Here is a 22,754-nt window from a genome sequence, read left to right as displayed (position 1 = left end):
TGGATACCTCCTCCCCTCCCCCCAACACAGAATCTGGTGACCTTCCCCCTCAGTCATTATGTAAATGACTATACATAAAGCTTTTGTTATTTACAAATATAATGAGAGGATTTGTTCATTTCCAAAAGGAAAGGGAGAAACACATATCCTGTGACAGAGCTGGGCTTTCTTACCTCGAACTGGAGCCAAATGGGCAGTATTATCTTTGTCTCACCTTTTAGAACCATTTCCAGAAGTACAAAAGTTATTAATATTCCCATGTGGTGGATCTTAACTTTTGGGAGGGGGACATGGATTTCTGTAGGAAAGGTAAAAACTATGGATATATGTCTACGTATAATTTTAGGCAGTTCACTGACCAGCCCTTCCTCCAAGCCAATTCATGGACCAACTTAATGACACCCTACATACAATCCAAAGCATTCACCAAGTGTTTTCTAACACGACATATCATTAGGGAAGGGGCACTATGGTGTATGGTGGGAAGATCAGTACCTTTGATGCCAAGCAATTGATGATCAATAACTTTCATACCAGTAACTCTGATGCAAGGCAGATGCAGACTTGAGAACTGGCTCTGCAACTAAGAAAGGTATGGCATATGCCCTTGGAACCTGTCTCTTCATCCATAAGAGGAGGATCATGATATCCATTTGTCAGTGTTCTTGTGAATTATTAGAAATAATGTAAAGAGGCAACCACGTAAGAGCTACATACATCATAGATGATAACAAAGAATGCATTTCAGCCCATGGTGCAGTGTGGCTCACAGGGCTCGTGATGACTCGTTTTGCCTGTGACATAGCCACTGTAAATCAACATAGCTCACGTACCTTCAGCAGCCATCACTCTTGTGGCAGCTGTGCTTCACATCCCACAGAACACCAGCACCTTGGGGTACCTAGGCCAGGGCCTGGCACACATTTTTGTTTTAAATACTGAACAGAAGGATATTGAGTCCATCCACAAGTACTGGTTCAGTGTGTCTCCCCACAGCCAACCTCCAGTGCCAGTTCATATTGGTGAGACTCAGCAACCAATTTGGTTTGCAAAGTGACCCCATCAGACAGGAAGGACATTGCCTTCCTAACAGCAAGTGAGAAACGAGGGAGCCTTGGACTTTTTTTTTTTTTAATATTTCATAGCATGACATCCAGGTGGGTCCTGACCTCTGTCAATACCGCCTTCCTGAGGTTAGTTCCATTTCCTACTCTGCACCTGATTCCTGCAGCTCCTACCCTCAGTGAGAGGAGGCTACAATTCTGAAGCAAAAGGCTTGGCATTGAAGCTATGGTCTTCCTGGGCCAGATTCGGGAGGGAATGGAAGAGAACATTCCTTTCAGGACAGGTGGCCAAAGGATAGGAGACAGAGTGGTTCAGCACGGGGGGTAGGTTGCACAAGGGTGGGGCAAGGGGCACCTCCTGAAAGATGGGAAGTGGGAATGGGGAGCTGGCCTGGGGCTGCTGTGGAGCCAGCTGCAGTGCAGGTTGCAAGGGAGCAGGGCTTTCCACCTTGGGGTTGCTGTCTTGGTCAGCGTAGCTCCTGCCTTCGGGGATGTCCAACTCCCACGGAACATCTGGATTCTGGACCTCAGTCTCAGTCTTGGTGACAGCAGGGGGAGGGCCCGTGTTGATGGCTGCATTCATGCCGTAGCGCCGTCGCTTGTTAATCCAGTACAACAATGGGCTGTAGGTGAATGTGGCGGCTCTCATCACCTCCACCCACTGCTGGGCACGCTCTTGCCGCCTCAAGTTCTTCCTCCAGTGCAGAAAGATAATGCACCCTCCAGTTGCCACAGAACACAGCCCCAGGAATCCAAAGTACAATGAGATCCACACTAAGGCAGCAAGAAAGAAAAAGAGGCATGCTGGCTGATAGCTGTAGCTTGGGGCCTGAGCTGTTTCTCATTCCTCTTTCACTTAACCATGCGTCAATCACTCCATCCACTTAACTACTCTCACCGTTCCTTCCCTCCCTCATTGACTTGCCTCATCATTCTCTTATTCAGTCAAAGCTAGATTTCCGGGGAGCTTAAGCACCACCTTTAACTCTTTACAGATCAGAAAAGCTAGGTCTAGAGGAGGCATGTGCTGCCCAGGCTCAGTCAAGCCTCTGATTCCTAACCCAGGACCCATCCAATCCATCAGACTGAGAAGTTTCACTATGAGCAAGTCCATCAAGAAGCAAAAGTTCACCAGCACTGTGTGAGGCCCAGGCGGGCAGATCACTTGAGGTCAGGAGTTCAAGTCCAGCCTGGCCAACATGGTGAAACCCCGTCTCTACTAAAAATTTTAAAATTAGCCAGGTGTGGTGGTGCACGCCTGCAGTCCCAGCTACTTCAGAGGCTGAGGCAGGAGAATCACTTGAACCCAGGAGGTGGAGGTTGCAGTAAGCCTAGATTGAGCCACTGCACTCCAGCCTGGGCAACAGAGCAAAACTTCATCTCAAAAAAAAAAAAAAAAAAAAAAAAGTGAAAGTTCATCAGTTGACAGAGACACCAATGTCCCATCCCATTCCATTCAGCTGTGATGGTCCTGGGCTATTGATAGTATCTTCTCTGGTTGATCAGAGCGTGGTCTTTGCCTTAAAATAATTCTTAGTTTTCTAGAGCAGACTATCTCCTAACTGCTTAGCTCTCCTCCAGGCAGCCAGGCACTGTCCCATCCATGCAAAGGGCCTTCCCTGAGTGTTTGTCCCCAAGCCCTAAGGCGCAAGTCCAGTGACAGGGACTGGAGGAGCACTTACTCCCAGGGAAGCGCAGGTCCTCCTGTTGGGAATCCATACGGTTGAGCTTTGGTACCTGGCCGATGGCTCTGGGGAGAGGGAACTCACCCACCCATCTGCCCAGCCAATCAGAGTCTCCAGAATGCCCAGGCCCTTTGTTCTCTAAAGGAGAGGTCACTGGATTCTGAGAACTGGACATTCTAGGGGCAGTGCTTGTGAAGTGGTCCTGGGTTAATGGAAGGAGGGGACTTCATCCAGTGGCATTTTTTGGGTAGAATGTCTCTACTATTTCCATCAGAGACTGGTTCACCTATTGAATTGTCTGCACCTACCCCTTATGGTGAATCCACAGAGCAGACCCCAGCAAAGGGCCATCGTCCTTCAGGGACTTATTGATGTTGCTGGTCTTTAGGGAACAGTTGATGGGATACCTGTCCCCAGTGAGGAATGTAACAAGGAACACACAGCATTGGGCAGCCCTGTTCTCAAAAAGTATCTAACCAAGTTGGTAGGAAAAAACCTCCTCAAGGGAACCAAGTGGTCAATACCTCCTTCTTTGGCTCCAACAATCTGTCTTTTATTTAGTTACCTTCCTTCAAGTGCTGACAAGTGTTTCCCAGGCACCAGGCCCTGTGGGGCTCCCCACCATCTGGCCTGCATCTACTTCCAGCCTTACTTCCCTACTCGTCCTCCACACACTTTTCCCTTCTGCCTAGTCAGCATGAGCACACATCTCTGGAGGTGTGCTCAGGCTGCTCCTTCACCCAGGAGTGCCCCTGCCCACTTTTCCACCACTGAACACCTGCTCATCCTTCAAGACTCAGCTCAGCCCCGCTACTCTGTGACAGACTGCCCAGAATCATATCATCTCCAATTTGAAGGAACTTTGAGAGTTGTCTAGTTCATCTCCCACCATCTGGTCCCACCATCAGGACCATGTTTGACTCCTGGGGGTAGATTTTTCCCTATACAGCAACTAATCTCCCTGGACTCAGGACTCGAGTCAGGAACTTGCTCACCACCTCCTGAGGCAGCTTGATGCATTTATGGGCAGCTCAGTTAGAAAGCCCTTCCCTAATTAAGCTTAAGTCAGCCTTCCCAGTAGTTTGCACCACTGCTTGTAGCTCAGCTTCTTAGCACCATTTTAATGACTCCCCTCTTTATAGTCCTCCAGTGTGTGACTTAGAGAACTATTTAGCACAGAATTCTCTCCAGGGTCCACTTACCCTTGTTCTCCTCCTATATCACTGGCCCCTACTTTCCAGTCTCCTTTGCTGGTTTCTCCCTTTTCCCCTAATCTCTAAATGTAGGCATATCTAGGGCTCAGTTCTTAGTGCTCTATCTACATTCATTCCATCAGTTATCTCACCCAGACCCCTGGCTTTAAATATCACTATTCACTGACAGCACGCAACTGTATCTCTCCAGCCTGGAATGCTCCTCAGAACTTAGACTCATACCCAAATACCTGGTTGACATCCCTCCTTGCCAGTCTGTTAAATTATCCCAAACCAACATGTCCAAAACCAAACTCTGATTATCCATCCTCCAAAGTCTACTCTACCTACAGCCTTCCTCCTCTTCATAAGTAGCATCTCTGTCCTTCGAGTTGTTCAGGCCAAAAAGCTGCAAGTCATCCTCGACTCCTTTCATTCTATCACACCCACACTGACTCCATCAGCAACATCTTTAGGCTTTTATTTCAAAATATAACCAAAATCTGGCCACTTTTTTTATCACTATCACTTTAGTCCAAGTACCACCATCTCTCACTTGGATTACTGTTCTCCCTGTAGGGTGACCAACATCCTGGTTTGCCCAGGACTTGGAGGGGGGTGGTTCTCAGGACATGGGGCTTTCAATGCTAGAGCCGAGAAAGTCCTAGGCAAACTGGGACAAATTAGTCACCCTTGGGAGAGTTTCCATCCTTGCCTCCACATACCCTCAATTCCACTAGCAGCCAGCATGATCATTTTAAAAAGTAGATCATGTTACTCCGCTGCTTAAAACATATAGTAACTTCCGATCTCATTCGATTTAAAATCAAAGTCCTTAACCAAGGCCTGAGCAATCTAACTAACCCTCCCTATACCTTCTTGGTCTCATTTCTACTGCTGTGCCCTCACTCATTCAGACTCAATAACCTCCTCATCAGGGCCTTTGCACTTGCTGTTCCCCCTACCTGGAAGGCTTTTCTCCCAGCATTCCCACATTACCTTCAGGTCTCTGCTCAAGTGTCCCCTTATCTCTATCTCTCTTAGCCTGCTGTTTTTCTGCATAGCATGTAGCATCACCTAACATTATATATTTATTGTCTGTTTCACTCCACTAGAATGTAAGCTCAATGAATTAATATAAACAAGGATCTAAGAACTTCAGATAATGATAACTGCTATAAAGAGAATGCAATAGAGCAATGGGATAAAGACTATAAAGAGATGGGGGGGGTTGTCATTTAGGTCCCTTGGAGGTGCTTACATGTGAACTGAGCCCTTAGATGATGAGGCGGCAGCCACATGCAGATCCACAGAGAAAATAGCAAGTGTGAGGAGTGTGAGCCAGGTATGGGCTAGCATACTTGAAGGACTTATTCATCTTCCATTACACTGTTCCTCGCACAGGGCAGGGCCCAGGGCTGATCTCCATGAGCATAGGTTGGATTGAGCAGAGTTGAAGGCTCTGCCCCTGTCCCAGGAGGGGCTTCAATCAGACAAAACCCAGACAAGAAGGACCTGATGATGAGTACTGTCCCAAAGAGCCCACTCCAGGACTGGCCCTGTTCTGTGAGCAGGTGGGACACAGAGATGTTGATGTCACTGTCCCTGACCCCAGGAGCTCACACCTGGTTCAGACGGTAAGGAAGATTGTGGCATTTGGGTTGAGAGAATGGAAGGAGAGAGGATTCCAGGGGTCAAAAAGGGCCTGAATAAGGACTCTTCAAGGAGTAATCCTGGTGTTTCTTTGGGAGAGAATAGGTCAGTGTGGCTGGAGTTCAAGGAGGATGTCAGGAAGCAGAGGCAAAGAAGGCTTGGGAGGCAGCTGTCATCTTGAAAAGAGCTCAGCTCTCGGGTAGAACTTGAACAAGTCACATAATTACTCTCGGCCTCAGTTTCCTGATTTGTTAGATGAGGATAATACCTGCCACACAGAGTATGAAGCCGCTCAGTGTCCTGCACATAGCAACCTCAGTAAAGAGAAGCTTGCTGCTGTGATTATAGTTGACGAAAGGACCTTCGATGCTGAAGGACGGACTACTACAGCGAGTGCCTTGCACTACAGCGAGTGCCAGGGGCAAGCACCGCGAGGACCTGGAGGTCCGCTGGCTTTAGAGAACGGACTTGGCGCGCAGAGGCTGCCGGTCCCAGAGGGAGGAAGGGCGTTGAATTTGGGCAGCCTCCCTGGAGGAGGCGGGCCGTGGCATACACAGGGCGGCGGCGAGAGCGCGCAGTGCCGGGGCTAGAGCGGCGCGCCCCCTTCTCCCCTCCCCGCCTTGCCGCTATCCCGCGCCCGGAACCTTGGGCGCGCGGAACCTCGGTGCCGGAGCGCGGGCGCGGCGCACTCGGAGCGGGATGGAACGGGCGCGCGGGCCGCGGGCCGAGGCCGACGCTCCTGAGGAGGAGCAGGAGGCGGGGGCGGCCATGGCTGCTGTGGTGGTGGCGGCTGCGGGTGGCGCGGGACCGGCGGTCCTGCAGGTGGCCGGTCTCTACCGGGGCCTGTGCGCGGTGCGCAGCCGCGCCCTCGGCCTGGGGCTCGTGTCACCCGCGCAGCTGCGCGTGTTCCCAGTGCGCCGCGGCTCGGGCCGGCCCGAGGGGGGCGCCGACGGCAGCGGGGTCGGGGCCGAGGCCGAGCTCCAGGCCAACCCTTTCTACGACCGCTACCGCGACAAGATCCAGCAGCTGCGCAGGTGCGGGCCCGGGTTGGCTGGAGGCGAGCAGGAGGCGGGAGGAGGGGCGGCCCGGGCTGCTGGGCCTTAGGACAGCCCTGTGAGGTGGGCACTAGTACTGTCCCAGCTCTTCAAATGGTGTAGCCAGGCTCCGCGAGGCTAGGTCACTTGCCCAAGATCACACAGCTAGTTGGTGTCAGAGCCGGGAGTCCCTGCAAAGCCCTGGCTCGTTCCACGTTTGTCTGCTTTGGTTCTCCAAACGCTAAGGTGGACTCTTATGACAGCCCTGAGGCAGGCAGCTCAGAGACACCTGTCCTCGTTATCGAAATGGGAAAACGCCTTCTAGAGAAGGGACTTGACTTGCTCAAGGTCACATATTAAGATAGCTGAGGCCTGGCTCAGAGCTGGAGTTCCCAGGCTGGTGGTAGCTTAGGCCCTTGACTGCAAGGAAAGGCGATTGGGGATGGGAGGAGGGCATCAAAGACTAATAGTGTCACAGTCGGATCACCCACTGAACCCTCTTAAGATAAGGAGACTGAGGATCAGCGAGAGTGAGACGTGCCAAAGGTCACACAGCTGTTTGGGATTTGCCTGACTCAGAGTCCCGGGTCCCTAACACCACCTCTTAGCTTCCAGAGGGAAGGATCTGGAGCTTAGAGGGGCTTGAGGTGCATATGAGGGGCTGTAGGAGAATCCGAAGAGTTCAAGTGGGAAGAGCTAAAGGAGATCAGAGGTGAAAATTAAAGGGGCTTGGGAGAGAATTTAGCAGGGTAAGAAGGTAGTTGTCTTATGAAAGGAAACCAAAGACTTAGTACTGTAAATTCTTTGAGTTCTGTCTCATCTCTACTTCCACTGCCTTTAATCTACTCCATCATCGTCACCTGGGCTGTTGCCATTATCCTCTAACTAGAGTTCCCTACTTCCATTCCTGTACTCCTTTACCCCAGTTCCTCTCACTGCTACCATAATGATCTTTCTTGCCATTTGAAACAGTTATGCAGTAAATGAATGAGTATTTTTGCTCTCCTTCCAGCAGCATTGAGATAGTCTCAAGTATTTGTCATCTCAAAAGCCTTTCCTTGATGTACATTCCCCTCCAGGCTTCCCTCGTTGATCTGTATTTGATCTCTTTTACACACAAGCATCTCTGAAGAGTTATCTACTCATACTTTGAATACTTTATCAGCATCCATTTATTCTTACCCACTCATGAACAAATAAATAACTGGTTTTACACTCCTTCCCTACGGGATCATTCCCATCAACATTTACACATACTGTTATCCCCCCACTGACCTCTAAATAACATCCAAACTCCTTAATGTTCCACACAATTTCCTCACACCCTAGTCCCTGCCAGTCTCTCTAGTTTTATCTGTTAGCAAACTTGCTTTGAAAAAGAATGGAGAGGAGGGGATGTTCCAGGTAAGGGGAGCAGCAGCATAAACAAAGGTACAGAGGCATGAAACCACCTTAACCATTTGGGGATGTTTGAGCAAATTTTCATCATAATACCTGTTGTACTTTCATTTGTTTACTTTTATGCCTGTCTCTCCCACTGGACAGTGAGCTCCTTAAGGTAGGGATTCTGACTTATTTATTTCTATATCCTCAGATCCCAGCAACAGCTTCACTGCCCAGGCTGTCCCTTGCCCTCTCTACCCCTTCACTATGGCAGGCCCAGTTGCAGCTGTAGCCACTAGCAGGGTTGACCCTGGTCCTGGTACAGCCCTCAGGGCTGCTTGCAGCTCTGGCCAGGCAGGTGCCATGCCCTACTAAGTAGAAACCCCTGGTGTGGCTCTTAATTGAGGAGGAGCCGGCCCACTATGGAGAGAAGAAAAACAGCCCATCTACATAACTGAAGAGAGTGGTGTTCCAGAAAGGAATTTTATGGAAGAAGGGGCCCCCTATAATGCATTGACCAGGAAAGTCCACCAGAGGGATAGCCAAGATGTCCCTGGGTCCTCTAGACCTCACCCATGAAACTCTGGGTCTCATGGCCAAAGAGCTGGAATCCCTGGATGACATCCTCACCAAAGTGTACAAAACCAAATATCCCATGGTTAGCTACACAGCCTGAAGAATTCTTAATAGGGACAGTACCCCAGCCTGGACTTCAAACCTGAAGACCAACCCCATTTTCACATAAAGAATGTGTTCTGATGTTTCATGTCCAAGAGCAGTTTCTTTGGAGGGTAGGTCAGGGAGACACTCAGATGCTAAATCTTCTGCAAAATAGGCTGCCTAAAGCCTCTGAATCACCAGGATCTGAATAAAACAGATGTTTAACCTTGTTGGGGGGACATATTTTCAAGAACTGGATGTATTCAAGTAAAAGCTTGACACCTAGTAAGGAGGCTATAGGATTCTTGCCTGAAGAGGTGATCCAGCAAGATGACCTCAAAATTCCAAGTACCCTGAATGTAAGTACCTGAGGGACTAAGCCCTGTGTAAACCTAGGGAACAGCCTGCAACAGAAAAATGTTACACAGGCCCCTTGAGGATTAACAACAGTTGAATAACAGGATTTCTTTTTCTGGTTTCTTTATTTCTAGGCCTGTGCCCAGTTCTTACTAACTGAAGGCAAATTTTTCAACCTCTCTGAATGGCAGTGTCCTTTCTCTGTAGAGGTGGAAAGTGATGCTTTATTATTTTAGAATCCAAAAAGGCCCAGTTCATTTACCCTTTGGTTTACCTCTGATCAGGTCAGACCCAGCTGCTTTTGAGTCCCGCCTGGAGAAACGCAGTGAATTTCGGAAGCAGCCAGTGGGGCATTCCAGGCAAGGTGATTTTATCAAATGTGTGGAACAGAAGGTAAGACCTGCCCCCATTTGTGGTGTTTGCTTACCAGCACTCCTTCAGCCTCCTTACCCTCACCCTTATCCTTAAAGTTGGTTTATTGATGGGTCAGCTAGGTGAACTGAACATAGTCTCTCCCAACTCCATTTCCATCCATAAATGTTTATCCTGCTCTTTCTAGGCAAAGTACTGTGGTCATGGTGGAGATACAGAAGTAGGAGAGGGGTACTTCCTGCTCCCAAGAGGACCAGTCTAGTGGTCAAGGCAAGGCACACATGGTAGTGGGCTAGAGGTATCAGAGAAAATTTCCCGTGGGAGATGGAACCTGACCTAGGCTAGGAACGTTGTAGGGGATTTAAATTAAGTAGAGAGGAGGGAATGGGACTTTGATGTAGAGCAGGGGTCATCAAATTTTTTCCGTAAAGAACTAGATGTTAAATATTTTAAGCATTGCGGGCCGTATGGTCTTCTTTGTGACTACTCAGCTCTGCCATTATAGTGCAAAAGCAGGCCTAGACCGTATGTAAATGAATAGGTATGGTTCTGTTTCAATAAAACTTAATTTACAAAAATATTTGGCAGACTAGATTTAGTTTCCTGACAACCAGCCACCCCTGCCAACCCACCCCCATCCATTCCCATGTTGAGGAATTAGCTTAAACAGAGGAAGAGCTTTGAAAGTAAAAGGAGTTTCAGGAGACAGCAAGGTACTGTGCCCAGTTAAAATGGAGAGGGAAGTGTTAAGGCTAAAGAAATAAGTTAGGCATTAAACTCTTTGGGCTTAAGGAGTACAGGCAGGATAATTTAGCTGCTAAGAGGGTGGGCTCTGGGGCCAGATGCCAAGGACTGAATTCTAACCCTTCCACTTACTAGCTGGGTGACTCTGAGCAAATTGTTACTTCACCATGCCTCGGTTTGCTTATCTGTAAAACAGGAATAATAACAGTACCTACTTCACAGAGTTGTGCTGAAGAGATAATACCATTTAAAACTCTTTAGCACCGTCTCTGGCATAAGTACTTAATATATATTAACCATTATTATCCTTAAATAGGAATCAAAGCTGAGGAAAAGCATGTTGAAAACTGTCTGGGAAGATTATTCTAATGCAGTGTTTTTCAAACTTTTTGACCATGACCACAGTAAGAAATATATTTTACATTGCAATTCAGTACACATGTATGTATATGATTGTAACTGAAAAAATAATTTATAAAATAATGCTTACTTCTACAACATGCAGTCCATTCTTATTACTTTTTATTCTCTTTCATCTTTTAAAAAACTCTGATCACAATCCACTAAATATATTTCACAACCTATTATTTGAAAAATTCTAACCTAGGGTGGTGCACAGAACAAACTGGTGTAGGAGAGGCCAGCGCCAGGGAGAATATGGAGTAATCCAGGTGTGGGCTGCAGAAGCCTGAATTAAGGTAGTTACAGTAGAAGATTGGATTCTACATTGTGTTTTAAAGTCAAATTAGAGGTGTTTATTTTACTTGGAAAATACTTTTTTTGCCTTGGGTATCCTAAATTTTAAGTGAATCTACTGAGTCTTAATGACTACTACTTATCTGACAAAGGGCTAATATCCAGAATCTACAAAGAACTCAAACAAATTTACAAGAAAAAACCAACCCCATCAAAAAGTGGGTGAAGGATATGAACAGACACTTCTCAAAAGAAGACATTTATGCAGCCAAAAAACACATGAAAAAATGCTCATCATCACTGGCCATCGGAGAAATGCAAATCAAAACCACAATGAGATACCATCTCACACCAGTTAGAATGGCGATCATTAAAAAGTCAGGAAACAACAGGTGCTGGAGAGACTGTGGAGAAATAGGAACACTTTTACACTGTTGGTGGGACTGTAAACTAGTTCAACCATTGTGGAAGTCAGTGTGGCGATTCCTCAGGGATCTAGAACTAGAAATACCATTTGACCCAGCCATCCCATTACTGAGTATATACCCAAAGAATTACAAATCATGCTGCTATAAAGACACATGCACACGTATGTTTATTGCGGCACTATTCACAATAGCAAAGACTTGGAACCAACCCAAATGTCCAACAATGATAGACTGGATCAAGAAAATTTGGCACATATGCCATGGAATACTGTGTAGCCATAAAAAAGGATGAGTTCATGTCCTTTGTAGGGACATGGATGAAGCTGGAAACCATCATTCTCAGCAAACTATCACAAGGACAAAAAACCAAACACTGCATGTTCTCACTCGTAGGTAGGAATTGAACAATGAGAACACATGGACACAGGAAGGGGAATATCACACACTGGGGCCTGTTGTGGGGTGGGGGGAGGGGGGAGGGATAGCATTAGGAGATATGCCTAATGTAAATGACGAGTTAATGGGTGCAGCACACCAACATGGCACATGTATACATATGTAACAAACCTGCACGTTGTGCACATGTACCCTAAAACTTAAAGTATAATAAAAATAAATAAAATAAAAATAGAAAAAAAAATAAAATGACTAGTTGAGTTAATTAGAATAGGATTAATAGTAGATGGGTTGCCAGGCGCAGTGGCTCACACCTATAATCCCAGCACTTTGGGAGGTCGAGGTGGGCAGATCACTTAAGGTCAGGAGTTCGAGACCAGCCTGGCCAACAGGGTGAAACCCTGTATCTACTAAAAATACAAAACTTAGCTGGGTGTGGTAGCGGGCACCTGTAATCCCAGCTACTTGGGAGGCTGAGGCAGGAGAATCGCTTAAACCTGGGAGGCAGAGGTTACAGTGAGTTGAGGTCATGCCACTGCATTCCAGCCTGGGCAAAAAAAACCAGATGGGTAATTATAACAAGGTTGGGGAGCAAATTCAACTCCTATGACAAATAGAGTTTACAACTTTATGTGAGCAAACAATTCTTTACTACAAATACAATTGTCATTTCCTATAATAAACACTTATAGTAGTAAGGTTACAAGTCAATAGCTCTTGGAAATATTACTATATTATAAACTTTAAATATTAGGAATGTTCTTTGCCCCTTTTTGGTAAACAGACTTAGAAATTTAGCTTTATGAGGCTGGGCATGGTGGCTCACGCCTGTAATCCCAGCACTTTGGGAGGCCAAGGCAGGCGGATCACGAGGTCAGGAGATCGAGACCATCCTGGCTAACACGGTGAAACCCCTTCTCTACTAAAAATACAAAAAATTAGCTGGGCATTGTGGCGGGCGCCTATAGTCCCAGCTAATCGGGAGGCTGAGGCAGGAGAATGGCGTGAACCCGGGAGGCGGAGCTTGCAGTGAGCCGAGATCATGCCACTGCACTCCAGCCTGGGCGACAGAGTGAGACTCCATCTTAAAAAAAAAAAAAAAGAAAAAAGAAATTTAGCTTTATGATAAAATGTAGAATATGTAAAGATTTAATTTAAATTATGGCAGCTCTTAGGTAAATATTCACTTGCTATCTTCTGTATCTAGCTAGATAGAGGAAGGCTAACGGCTAACACATATTCTCCATTCCCACAGTCTTGTCTTTGCTACTTTGAGTCATTGGTTCCCCACCCCATGGGACTCAACATCCCCCTTTTATAATACATTTTTTAAAAATTCTCCCTTTTCTACCCTGAAATAAGACAATAGGTATATAAAAATATAACCTACCTGTATGTATAACCTCAGGTGGGAAAATCAATATAATGCCCTAACCATAATATAAAGAAAAGTATTTTTTAACAAAATACATATTTTAGCATGTAACTATTAGGGCACGACTACACTGTGAGACCTAATGTAGTCATGAGGTGCTTCCACCCATTTGTGAAATAACCATGAACCTGTAAGCAGCAAATACTGACTGGCAAATGGGTGTTATGTTGATAATTATAAAAACTCTAAAACCACCGGACGCAGTGGCTCACGCATGTAATCCTAGTACTTTGGGAGGCCGAGGTGGCAGATCACTTGAGGTCAGGAATTCAAGACCAGCCTGGGCAACACAGTGAAACCCCGTCTCTACTAAAATGCAAAAGAAAAATTAGCCAGGCATGGTGGCGCATGCCTGTAATCCCAGTTACTCAGGAGGCTGAGGCAGGAGAATTGCTTGAACCCAGGAGGCGGAGGTTGCATTGAGTGGAGATTGTGCCACTGCACTCCAGCCTGGGCGACAGAGCGAGACTCTGTCTCCAAAAAAAAAAAAAACTCCAAAACCATGAGCAGTGTTGTTATCAGTGACCTATGATTCCACAATATGGAATCTTTCAAGTTACATAGTAGTTGCATTTCTGGAAATTTTAGTATTAAAGCAGTGTTTAAAAAAAAAAACAGGTTCTAGGCCCAAGTAATTATAAATATTGAAATATAGGTATTTTCACCTGCAAGAATGTCTAGCTAGACATTGAAAAGTTGTGCAGGATGAGGGAAATTTTTTTTATTATGTAGAACTCACCTCATTTGGCACCCCTCCCATAATGTAGATATCAATATCCAATAAACTATTATGATAACCATAAAATTATCTGCACAGATTTCCAAAGCATCCATAGTAGGGAAGTAAAGCACCCATTTAAAGTTCTTATTAAATGCGTCTGATTTTTGGCATGTAGTTTCAACTGCTTTAATTACCTTATTTCATCAAATCTAAAGCTCACTCTTATTTTTCTCATTTTAACATCACTAAAATTGTCTTATAATTGATGTGACAGGAAAATATGGTGCTATTTAATTGGCATCATTTTCTGATGCATAAAATAATGGTGCATCTTAAGATATGATGTCTTAGATTTGATAAAATGCAATACGCTTATACTTAGGTCTTAAATTTTTTATTTCTGTAAGTGAAAGTGGATACAAATAATGGATTGGAGAGACATTGTGTAAAAACCAATACATGAGGCTTCATGATTGAAAGGTGAAAGCAGCTGTGCACGTGGAGGTTTTGTTTTGTTTTTGTTTTGTTTTCATGGTACACCTGAGAATGAGTGGTATGAAAATGAAATTCTCATCAGGCACGGTGGCTCATGCCTGTAATCCCAACACTTTGGGAGGCCGAAGCGGGCAGATCACTTGAGGCCAGGAGTTGAGACCAGCCTGTCCGTGTAACATGGTGAAATCCCATCTCTACTAAAAATACAAAAAATTAGCCAGGCATGGTGGCACATGCCTGTAGACCCAGCTACTTGGGAGACTGGGGTGGGAGAATCGCTTGAACCTGGGAGGCAGAGGTTGCAGTGAGCCGACATTGTGCCACTGCACTCCAGCCTAGGCAACAGAGCTAGACCCTGTCTCAAAAAAAAAAAAAAAAAAAAAGAGAAAGAAAGAAAATGAAATTAACTGCTTTTTAGATGGTTTACATATGAAGGAACGGCTACACTGGGATGTTGTCAGTGTATAGGTTCATGACCAAAAAGACTAAAGTGTGTTCAACAGGCTTTTCTCTAATTTGTGGGTACAGGTTCTATGACCATCATTTATGAAAGATGTGGATTAATTAAAGCACAGGGTGACTAAAGGCAAGGTTTTATGCAGAAAATGTTTTTCAGCCTCAGAATCCCAGGTGTAGAATGTACTTCTGAGAAGCCAGCCTTGAGTGGAAGACTCAGAACAACCCATCCCTGCTATCAGAAACAACTCAAAACAGGATTTACTGGCTATGACCTTTATGAGAGATAATGGCTAAGAGACAAAATAATCACTTTCAGTTGTTGGTGGCCTTTTTTTAAGGGTGTCTAATTTGATGGAGGAAATATTAAGATTGAACACTCAAAAAGACTCTAGTCTGCTGAGGATGCCTACCATGAAAGTGTTGTCAGAGATAAGCAGTATCCTTGGATGACACATCTTTCCATTTCTTACCTCTTCTATGGCTCAGTGTGGAATAGGTCAGGACAGAGCACAGTAATCCCAAGCAGGCCTAATTCTGGGAAGAAATCCCTCATATCCACCGTGGCAGGTGGAGAATGGACTCTCAGTACTAGTAGATGATAGTTTACTGAGAGAGAAATCTTATCTCTGAATCTCAGAATCTTAGAGGAAAGTTGTTTTCTTATAATCAATAATTTTTATGTTTATTTCTTTTTATTTATTTATTTTATTTGATGAGACAGAGTCTCACTCTGTTGCCCAGGCTAGAGTGCAGTGGCATGATCTTGGCTCACTGCATCCTCCGCCTCCCGGGTTCAAGCGGTTCTCCTGCCTCAGCCTCCCAAGTAGCTGGGATTACAGGCACCCGCCACTATGCCCAGCTGATTTTTTGTATTTTTAGTAGAGATGGGGTTTCACCATGCTGTCCAGGCTGGTGTCAAACTCCTGATCTTATGATTCTCCCGCCTCGGCCTCCCAAAGTGCTGGGATTACAGGCGTGAGCCACTGCGCCCAGGCAACAATAATTTTTAAAATAGTGTTAAATTTTTCGAACAATTATTATAAAAAGTGGAGACAAGTGAGTTCTCACATGCAAAATTATTTAATGAGATTGGGTACCTCACCTAGCTTAGTGACCTTTTTTCTTATGAGTAAAGTGTAGATTAATAGCTTGTCTTATATGTTTCAGACAGATGCCTTGGGGAAACAGTCTGTGAACAGAGGATTCACTAAGGACAAGGTAGGTTTCTAATTAAATATAGGAAAAAAAGCCTGAAGTCATATGGGACATCTAGAACAAGAGGCTGCAAATTTGAACATAAGAACTGTGGCTCAATGATTTTGTGTAAGGTGATTTTCCAGCCATAGAAGTGAGAAATATTTCTATGAACTTTTGTGTCCTTGACCATGACCCCTAGTATAGCAGTTTAATTAAAAATAACAACCAAACTTTCTCCTCTTACCAGCTACAAAGTGCCGCAGGACTCATTGGTAAGGGTGAAGCCTTTGGGAAGTACATGGCAACCTAAGAGAGACTCCTCAGGAACAGAACTATGAAAACCTGTCTAGGCTTGGGGGCTCACTTTCTCTGGGCATGTGGGTTTTCTTATGCTTGTTTTCTACTTTTGGAAATCTGTTTCATTGTCCTGACATGTTTGCCACAGGCTTAGAGATAGAGTTAAGCTGTTTTGTTTTGTGTTTTAATTATGTGTTCATTGCTTTTTATTTTCTCTTTCAAGACTCTCAGTTCAATCTTTAACATTGAGATGGTAAAAGAAAAAACTGCAGAAGAAATAAAACAGGTAATGAATGAAAATGGGCTGGCCTACTCTATGAAAATGTGAATTCTGTGAACCAAATCTGAAAGTACATTTTCTGACACCTCTTTCTAGCCATAATGAAAGGTAATAATAAAAGGCAAAAGTGATGAATTACTTGAAGAACAATGTCTTAAGAAAACTTGTCTTCTTTGTCACTCTTATATGTCTAATCAACTTGTATTTCTTTCTTTTTCATTCCTATATCCACATCTCCTGTAACCCTCATCAGTACTCTATACCTGGATTACTGCACTACCTTTCCAAATAGGTTTCTCTGCTCCTATTTTTTCCACTCCACCCATAATATGCTCATCAACTGAGTCCTCTGAAACTTCTCCTTTCATTATGGAGAAGTATAGTGTATTGGTTTAAAAACACAGACTCTAGAACCAAGCTGCCAGTTTTAAGTCCTAGCTCTGCCACTATCTATAGGACTTGGACAAGTTAATTAACTTACCTGGGCTTTAGTTTCCCTATTTAAAGTGGAGCAAATAATAGTACTTACCTCACAGAGTTATTTGGATAATTAAATGAGTTAACATTTATTATCACTTAGAACAGTCCCTGGCACAGAGTAAGTGCTATATTTATGTTTTTTAAAAAATGGGAAAAAAATATATTAGGAACCTGGTCACAAATGTTCAATGACTTCCTGTATTCCTTTTCTTGGCATTCATAGCTCTCCATTATCACAGGACCTTCTTCAGGAAGCTTCCTGAACACTTTCCTTCAAAGCACTCATGAGCTATCCTGCCTGTTTGGTCATTTATATTTTTATACCTGTGATTCTTTTCTCTCTAATAAGCTATTTTTTTGGCATTGTTTATAGTTCCATGAATTATCTATTAGGTAGATTGAGAGGATCAAAATAATAATAAAAGCAGCATACTCTGTGTCAGGCACAATGCCTAATGCTTCATATGCATTATTTCATTAAATTCTCTTAACCACCCTGTGAAGTGGGTGCCGTTATTCCCAGTTTACAATTGAGGAAACTGTGACTTAAAGAGATTATGTAACTTAGTCAGTGGTAGAGCTGGGACTCAAACCCATGTCTGTTTGACTCTGCATCATATTCCCACAACTGGAAGTTGTGCCAGTTGCCATGGGTTTCCTTTGTATGCTATATCATTTATTTTAGCACACATTTAATGCATACCAATTAAATGTCAGACTCTGTGCCAGATACAGAGATAAATGACAGAATCCTCATCCCCCAGGAGTTTTAGCCTCCACAAAACAGATCAGATCAGCACAGGGTTCTTTCTGTTAATAGAGGCATATGCAAAGTGTCAGGGAGAACTCAGGCTGTGCCTTTGGGAAGAAGTACCAAAGGAACATGGGCACAAAACATGTCATTTAGGGGAAAAAGAAGCCAGGCCCAGGAGGCCTGATCATATGACAAGTATCATTGAGACCTATAGTTTTAGGTATAAATTTGTGTTTGTTGAAATGAGTAGCTAAATTCAACTATATTAGGAAACATATATCAGTCTCATGAATTTCAGTTTTGATTCATAAACTGTCTGCTAATATCATAAATTAAATAAAAATAATCAGAATATGCTGTCCTTAAAATGAGAAGGCAATGTTTTGACATGCAAAAAAAGAAAAGGTAAAGCAACCTTATGCCACATTGAGAGTAGTTTCTATAGATCTTAGGAGTTAATAGTCCTTTTGTGCTCTGTGTTGATTAGATGGATCACACTTTGATTAGTATCTTCAATTGGGGCCCCATATTTTAACAGAAATGTTGATAAAACAGACCAGCTCTAAAAGAAGTTGACCCATTCTTCAACACTAGCTCACTCTGGTGTCACCTTGGTTATGATACCCTCCTCTATGCCTTTGTTAGTGTTGTCATTCTCTGCTTCAAATGTGTCTCTTATCTCCTTCTCCTGCCCTACCTGTTATCTTCCCAGCCTCCTTATTTCCCTACTAACTCCTAATCATTCTTCAGGATACAGTTCAAGTGTCCCTTCCTCTGGCACTCTTCCCTACCCTGGGTTAAGTGCCTCTTTTAGATTACGTGTTTCTTGTTATTTCACAATCATCTATCATTCAACCAGCATTTCTGAGTACTTTTTGGGCTGCAAGGCATTGGTGACAACACAGCAGATACCTGCCTACAGGGGACTTGCAAACTAGTGAGAGAAATAGATCCATATGCAAATGATCTTATTATGAAGTAGCATATCCTAGGCATCTTAAGAGAGATATAAAATATGAAAGCAAGGGGAAAGAAATAAATAAAATAGAAAAGCAGCTCATAGGAAAACTTCTGACTGTAGTATCAAGTGAAACTACATGGAAGAAGAAGCATATAGGCTCAGCTTCAGAGGACAGGAAGAATTTGGGAGGTCAGAGGTAGGAGAGAAAGGCTTTCTAGTCAGAGCCAATAACATGTAAAAAGGCATGGGAAGGCAAAAAAAAGGTAGTAAAAAATAAGAACACGGAGCATCCATATGATATTAATGGTAAATAATAAAAAGACACAATATTGCATATATGCTACATCTATGTATACTATAAAAGACATACTAGAAAGAAAATAACAATGGTCTTTGATAGGGTGGTAGGACTATGGGCATTTTTTCCTTTTCCCTATTTTCTAATTTTCCAATTTTATTATATAATTTTTTTATTTCCCACCTTTTGGTATTTGCATCATGAAGGTCAACTATAGCTTCCTTGTTCATTAGTGTCAAGCAGAGATAGGACTTCTGATTGGTATATACCATAGTCAGATCCAACAGACCTTATCTCTTCCACATGTAGAAGACTTTCTGGAAGCAGGATTTTAAGAGCTGCCTATAACATGCCAATAATATCTAATATGGTTTTGCTGTGTCCCCACCCAAATCTCATCTTGAATTGTAGTTCCCATAATCCCCACACATCATGGGAGGGACCCAATGGGAGGTAATTGAATCATAGGGGCAGTTACCTCCATGCTGTTCCCATGATAATGAGTTCTCACGAGATCTGATGGTTTTATAGGGGGCTTTTCCCCCTTTTGCTCATTCTTCTTCCTGTCACCATGTGAAGAAGGATGCGTTTGCTTCCCCTTCCACCATGATTGTAAGATTCTTAAGGCCTTCCCAGCCCTGTAGAACTGTGAGTCAATTAAACCTCTTTCCATTATAAATTACTCAGTCTCTGGATTAAGAAAATATGACACATTTACACCATGGAATACTATGCAGCCATAAAAAAGGATGAGTTCATGTCCTTTGCAGGGACATGGATGAAGCTGGAAACCATCATTCTCAGCAAACTATCACAAGGACAGAAACCCAAACACCGCATGTTCTCACTCATAAGTGGGAGTTGAACAATGAGAACACATGCACACAGAGTGGGGAACACTACACACTGGGGCCTGTCGGGTGGTGGAGGGCTGGGGGAGGGATATCATTAGGAGAAATACTTAACGTAAATGACAAGTTGATGGGTGCAGCAAACCAACATGGCACGTGTATACCTATGTAACAAACCTGCACATTGTGCACATGTACCCTAGAACTTAAAGTATAGTAGTAATAATAATAATAATAAAATAAATAAATAAATAAATAAATTGCCCAGTCTCAGGTATATCTTTATTAGCAGTGTGAGAATGGACTAATACAATATCTAACAAGAGCTAACATTATTTGTAGTGTTTATTCTGTGACAAGTGCTGAGCTAAGCACAGACCTACATTATTTCAGCTAGTCATGACAATTCTGTGAGGTTATTATTGCTATTTTATTGATGTTATTTAGGGAGTTTTTAGTAATTTACCCAAGGTAGTATAGCTAGTAAATGACTGGAGCTGAGATTCGCATCCAGGTCTGCCTGACTCTGAACCCTGAGCTCTAGTCCTGACTCCCTGGGAAGGCTCAGTTGGCTGGGGAGGTGTGGGTTTGGGGAGGAAATAAAAATGTGAAAAAAAAAGAAGTTGTCTATCACACACAAGGCACATATTAAGAGGAATGATTTTTAAAGTCATAGAATCAGTTTCTCTGTCAGGAATTTGTTATTAAGAGTTACAGTTTAATCATCTAGAAGAGTGGATTGTATTAAATCTTGTTTGTAATGTGCTAGTAATGAAAGCGTTACACTGGGTTTTTCCTCTCTGTTATCAAATAGCATATTCCTCTGAGCAATGAAAGCTGTCACCATTTCTTGGCACATGTTGAAAAGATTACCCACATGTCACAGACACCCTTCTCTTTTTTGTACAGATTTGGCAGCAATATTTTGCAGCAAAAGATACAGTCTACGCAGTTATTCCTGTAAGTAGTTTGGAGGGCAAAATGAAAGTGTTACAACATGAAAGTCAGTTCTCTAACCTTAGCAGGCAGTTAGTTGCCTTTACTTTTCCTATGTTTATTGCCTCTTGAGAAGCTGCATTTTACAGCCCTGCGAGTTTTTATTATTCCCTGAGCACCAGAGATTGGAAGCTCCATATGGTATATTTATGGCTCTTGTTTTCCTTCTTTCTACTTTAGAAATGTCTCTGAGTCAAGTTTCTGACAAGGGAGCGTGGTATAAGTTCATGTTGCTGAGTAATTTCCAGATGTCTTTTTTTTCTTACTGATGTTTTCCAACGAAGCTGTTGGAATTTAAGACAGGGCCTCTAGCACAGCTTTTTTCCCTTCTTGCCTATAAGTGACTTATACCTGAGCTGACTTGGAGCCTCTTCCTAGTCTTTCTCTGGTGAATATTCCCCTTAGCAAGTGGCATTTTCTTGGTCTTTCCCTTCTTGAAATTATTCTTAGAGATGGTCACCATCTACTGCTTGACCATTAAGGTCTGTGACAGAGAAGGGATGCTGCTGGCTTCTCTGGTTTAATGTTTTGCTGGCCTCCACTATAATAAAGCATTTGAAGTACTGGATTATCAGCTAGTTCTTTGTTTTTCCCTGAAGGAGGGGTGGGGGCTTAAGTTTCTATCAAGCACACAAATATATACTGAGATTACATGAGTAAGTGTACGATTAAGGAGGAAAACATATAGATGGAAGGATAAAGCCAGGCCTTTTGGTGGTTATGATGGTATCACTATTTTTTTTTAATCTCTCATATATATATATACCCTTATCCTACATGAATTCAACAGCCAGAAGAAGAGTCTGCACTTTTTGTGATGTTTTAGATCTCTGATACTGACTCATTGTTTGAACAGGCCTTCTTAGCTCTCCCTCAAACTGACTTGGTGACTTGATGTCTCTGACAATTGTTAAAGTTCCCTGGAGCATTTGGAGCATTGGTGCACCTAGTCTTTACACATAATTCTGACAATAAACAGCAAAACAGACATCTGGTTTTTCCTGTCTTTCTGTCATAAGAGTGATTTGAAAATGATGAAACTTAAAAGACTGTTTTAGTTGTATTATAATTCTAGAATTCAGTCTTGGTGAATTCCATGTTATTGTGGCCTTTTGTGTTTTACTATGTGTAGGTTAACTTTATTCTTTTCCAACCTGCAGGCAGAAAAGTTTGATTTGATCTGGAACCGGGCTCAGTCCTGTCCAACAGTAAGTTTCTGGTGATCATGTAAGGGTTGCTTATCAATGTTGCCAAACAAGTATTTTCCAACCAATCACATCATATTCCATACTGTCTCACATGTTACAGTGCTCTGTTTACTTAATAAAGATGCTCACATGTTGATTGTACTAATAAGTGACATTTTCAGCCTTATGAAATCATGTGGGTTTGACCCAGTAAGCCTCTGGCTTTTTAGCTCCCTACCACATCAGCCCTTTCTGATGTAGATCTTAATCTATCAGTACAAGTGCATTTTGGAAGACATCTGAGACCTTAATCTTTTCAACTTCTTTTTTTTTTTTTTTTGTTTTATTATTATTTTTAATCGACACATAATTATACATATTTATGGGGTACAGTGTGATAGTTCAATACATGTGTGCAGTGTGTAATGATCAAATCAAAATAATTAGCACATCTATCACCTCAAACATTTATCATTTCATTGTATTGGTAACATTCAGAATCCATTCTTCTAGCTACTTGAAAATATACAATAAATTGTTGTTAATTATAGTACTCCATAGTGCCATAGAACACTAGAACATATTTCTCCCATCTAGCTGTACTGTTGTATCCCTTAACCAACCGCTATTCGTTCCTCTAGTAACCACTCTTCTACTCTCTCCTTCTATGAGATCAGT

General features: G+C 43.2%; 2 protein-coding genes across 7 annotated transcripts in view; one reads left to right on the top strand and one right to left on the bottom strand.

Annotated features, from left to right (window-relative positions):
* Positions 1–1,125: 1,125 nt before the first annotated feature.
* Positions 1,126–2,857, bottom strand: TEX38 (testis expressed 38). The gene is made up of 2 exons (XM_032160757.2): positions 2,747–2,857; positions 1,126–1,838 (listed from the first exon to the last, which is right to left on the bottom strand). Exons 1-2 carry the CDS (start codon positions 2,781–2,783, stop codon positions 1,255–1,257), a joined length of 621 nt encoding a protein of 206 aa, XP_032016648.1. The 5' UTR covers positions 2,784–2,857; the 3' UTR covers positions 1,126–1,254.
* Positions 2,858–6,125: 3,268 nt separating this feature from the next.
* ATPAF1 (ATP synthase mitochondrial F1 complex assembly factor 1) overlaps positions 6,126–22,754 on the top strand; it is a 43,309-nt gene continuing 26,680 nt past the window's right edge. For 3 of the 6 annotated variants that reach the window (XM_032160754.2, XM_032160753.2, XM_058443217.1), the window contains exons 1-6: positions 6,217–6,629; positions 9,314–9,422; positions 15,943–15,993; positions 16,493–16,555; positions 20,803–20,853; positions 22,050–22,097. In XM_032160754.2, coding sequence (XP_032016645.1) covers positions 6,295–6,629; positions 9,314–9,422; positions 15,943–15,993; positions 16,493–16,555; positions 20,803–20,853; positions 22,050–22,097 — 657 coding nt within the window. In that variant the 5' untranslated portion in view covers positions 6,217–6,294. Of the gene's footprint in view, positions 6,630–9,313; positions 9,423–15,942; positions 15,994–16,492; positions 16,556–20,802; positions 20,854–22,049; positions 22,098–22,754 lie in introns of all 6 variants that reach the window. The other 3 variants (XR_009214623.1, XM_058443216.1, XM_032160752.2) reach the window with 2 other exon arrangements.

This window comes from Hylobates moloch, unplaced genomic scaffold, assembly GCF_009828535.3.
Source record: "Hylobates moloch isolate HMO894 unplaced genomic scaffold, HMol_V3 SCAFFOLD_8, whole genome shotgun sequence".
In the NCBI taxonomy this organism is placed as follows: Eukaryota; Metazoa; Chordata; class Mammalia; order Primates; family Hylobatidae; genus Hylobates; species Hylobates moloch.
This window is presented reverse-complemented; position numbering and strand designations above follow the sequence as displayed.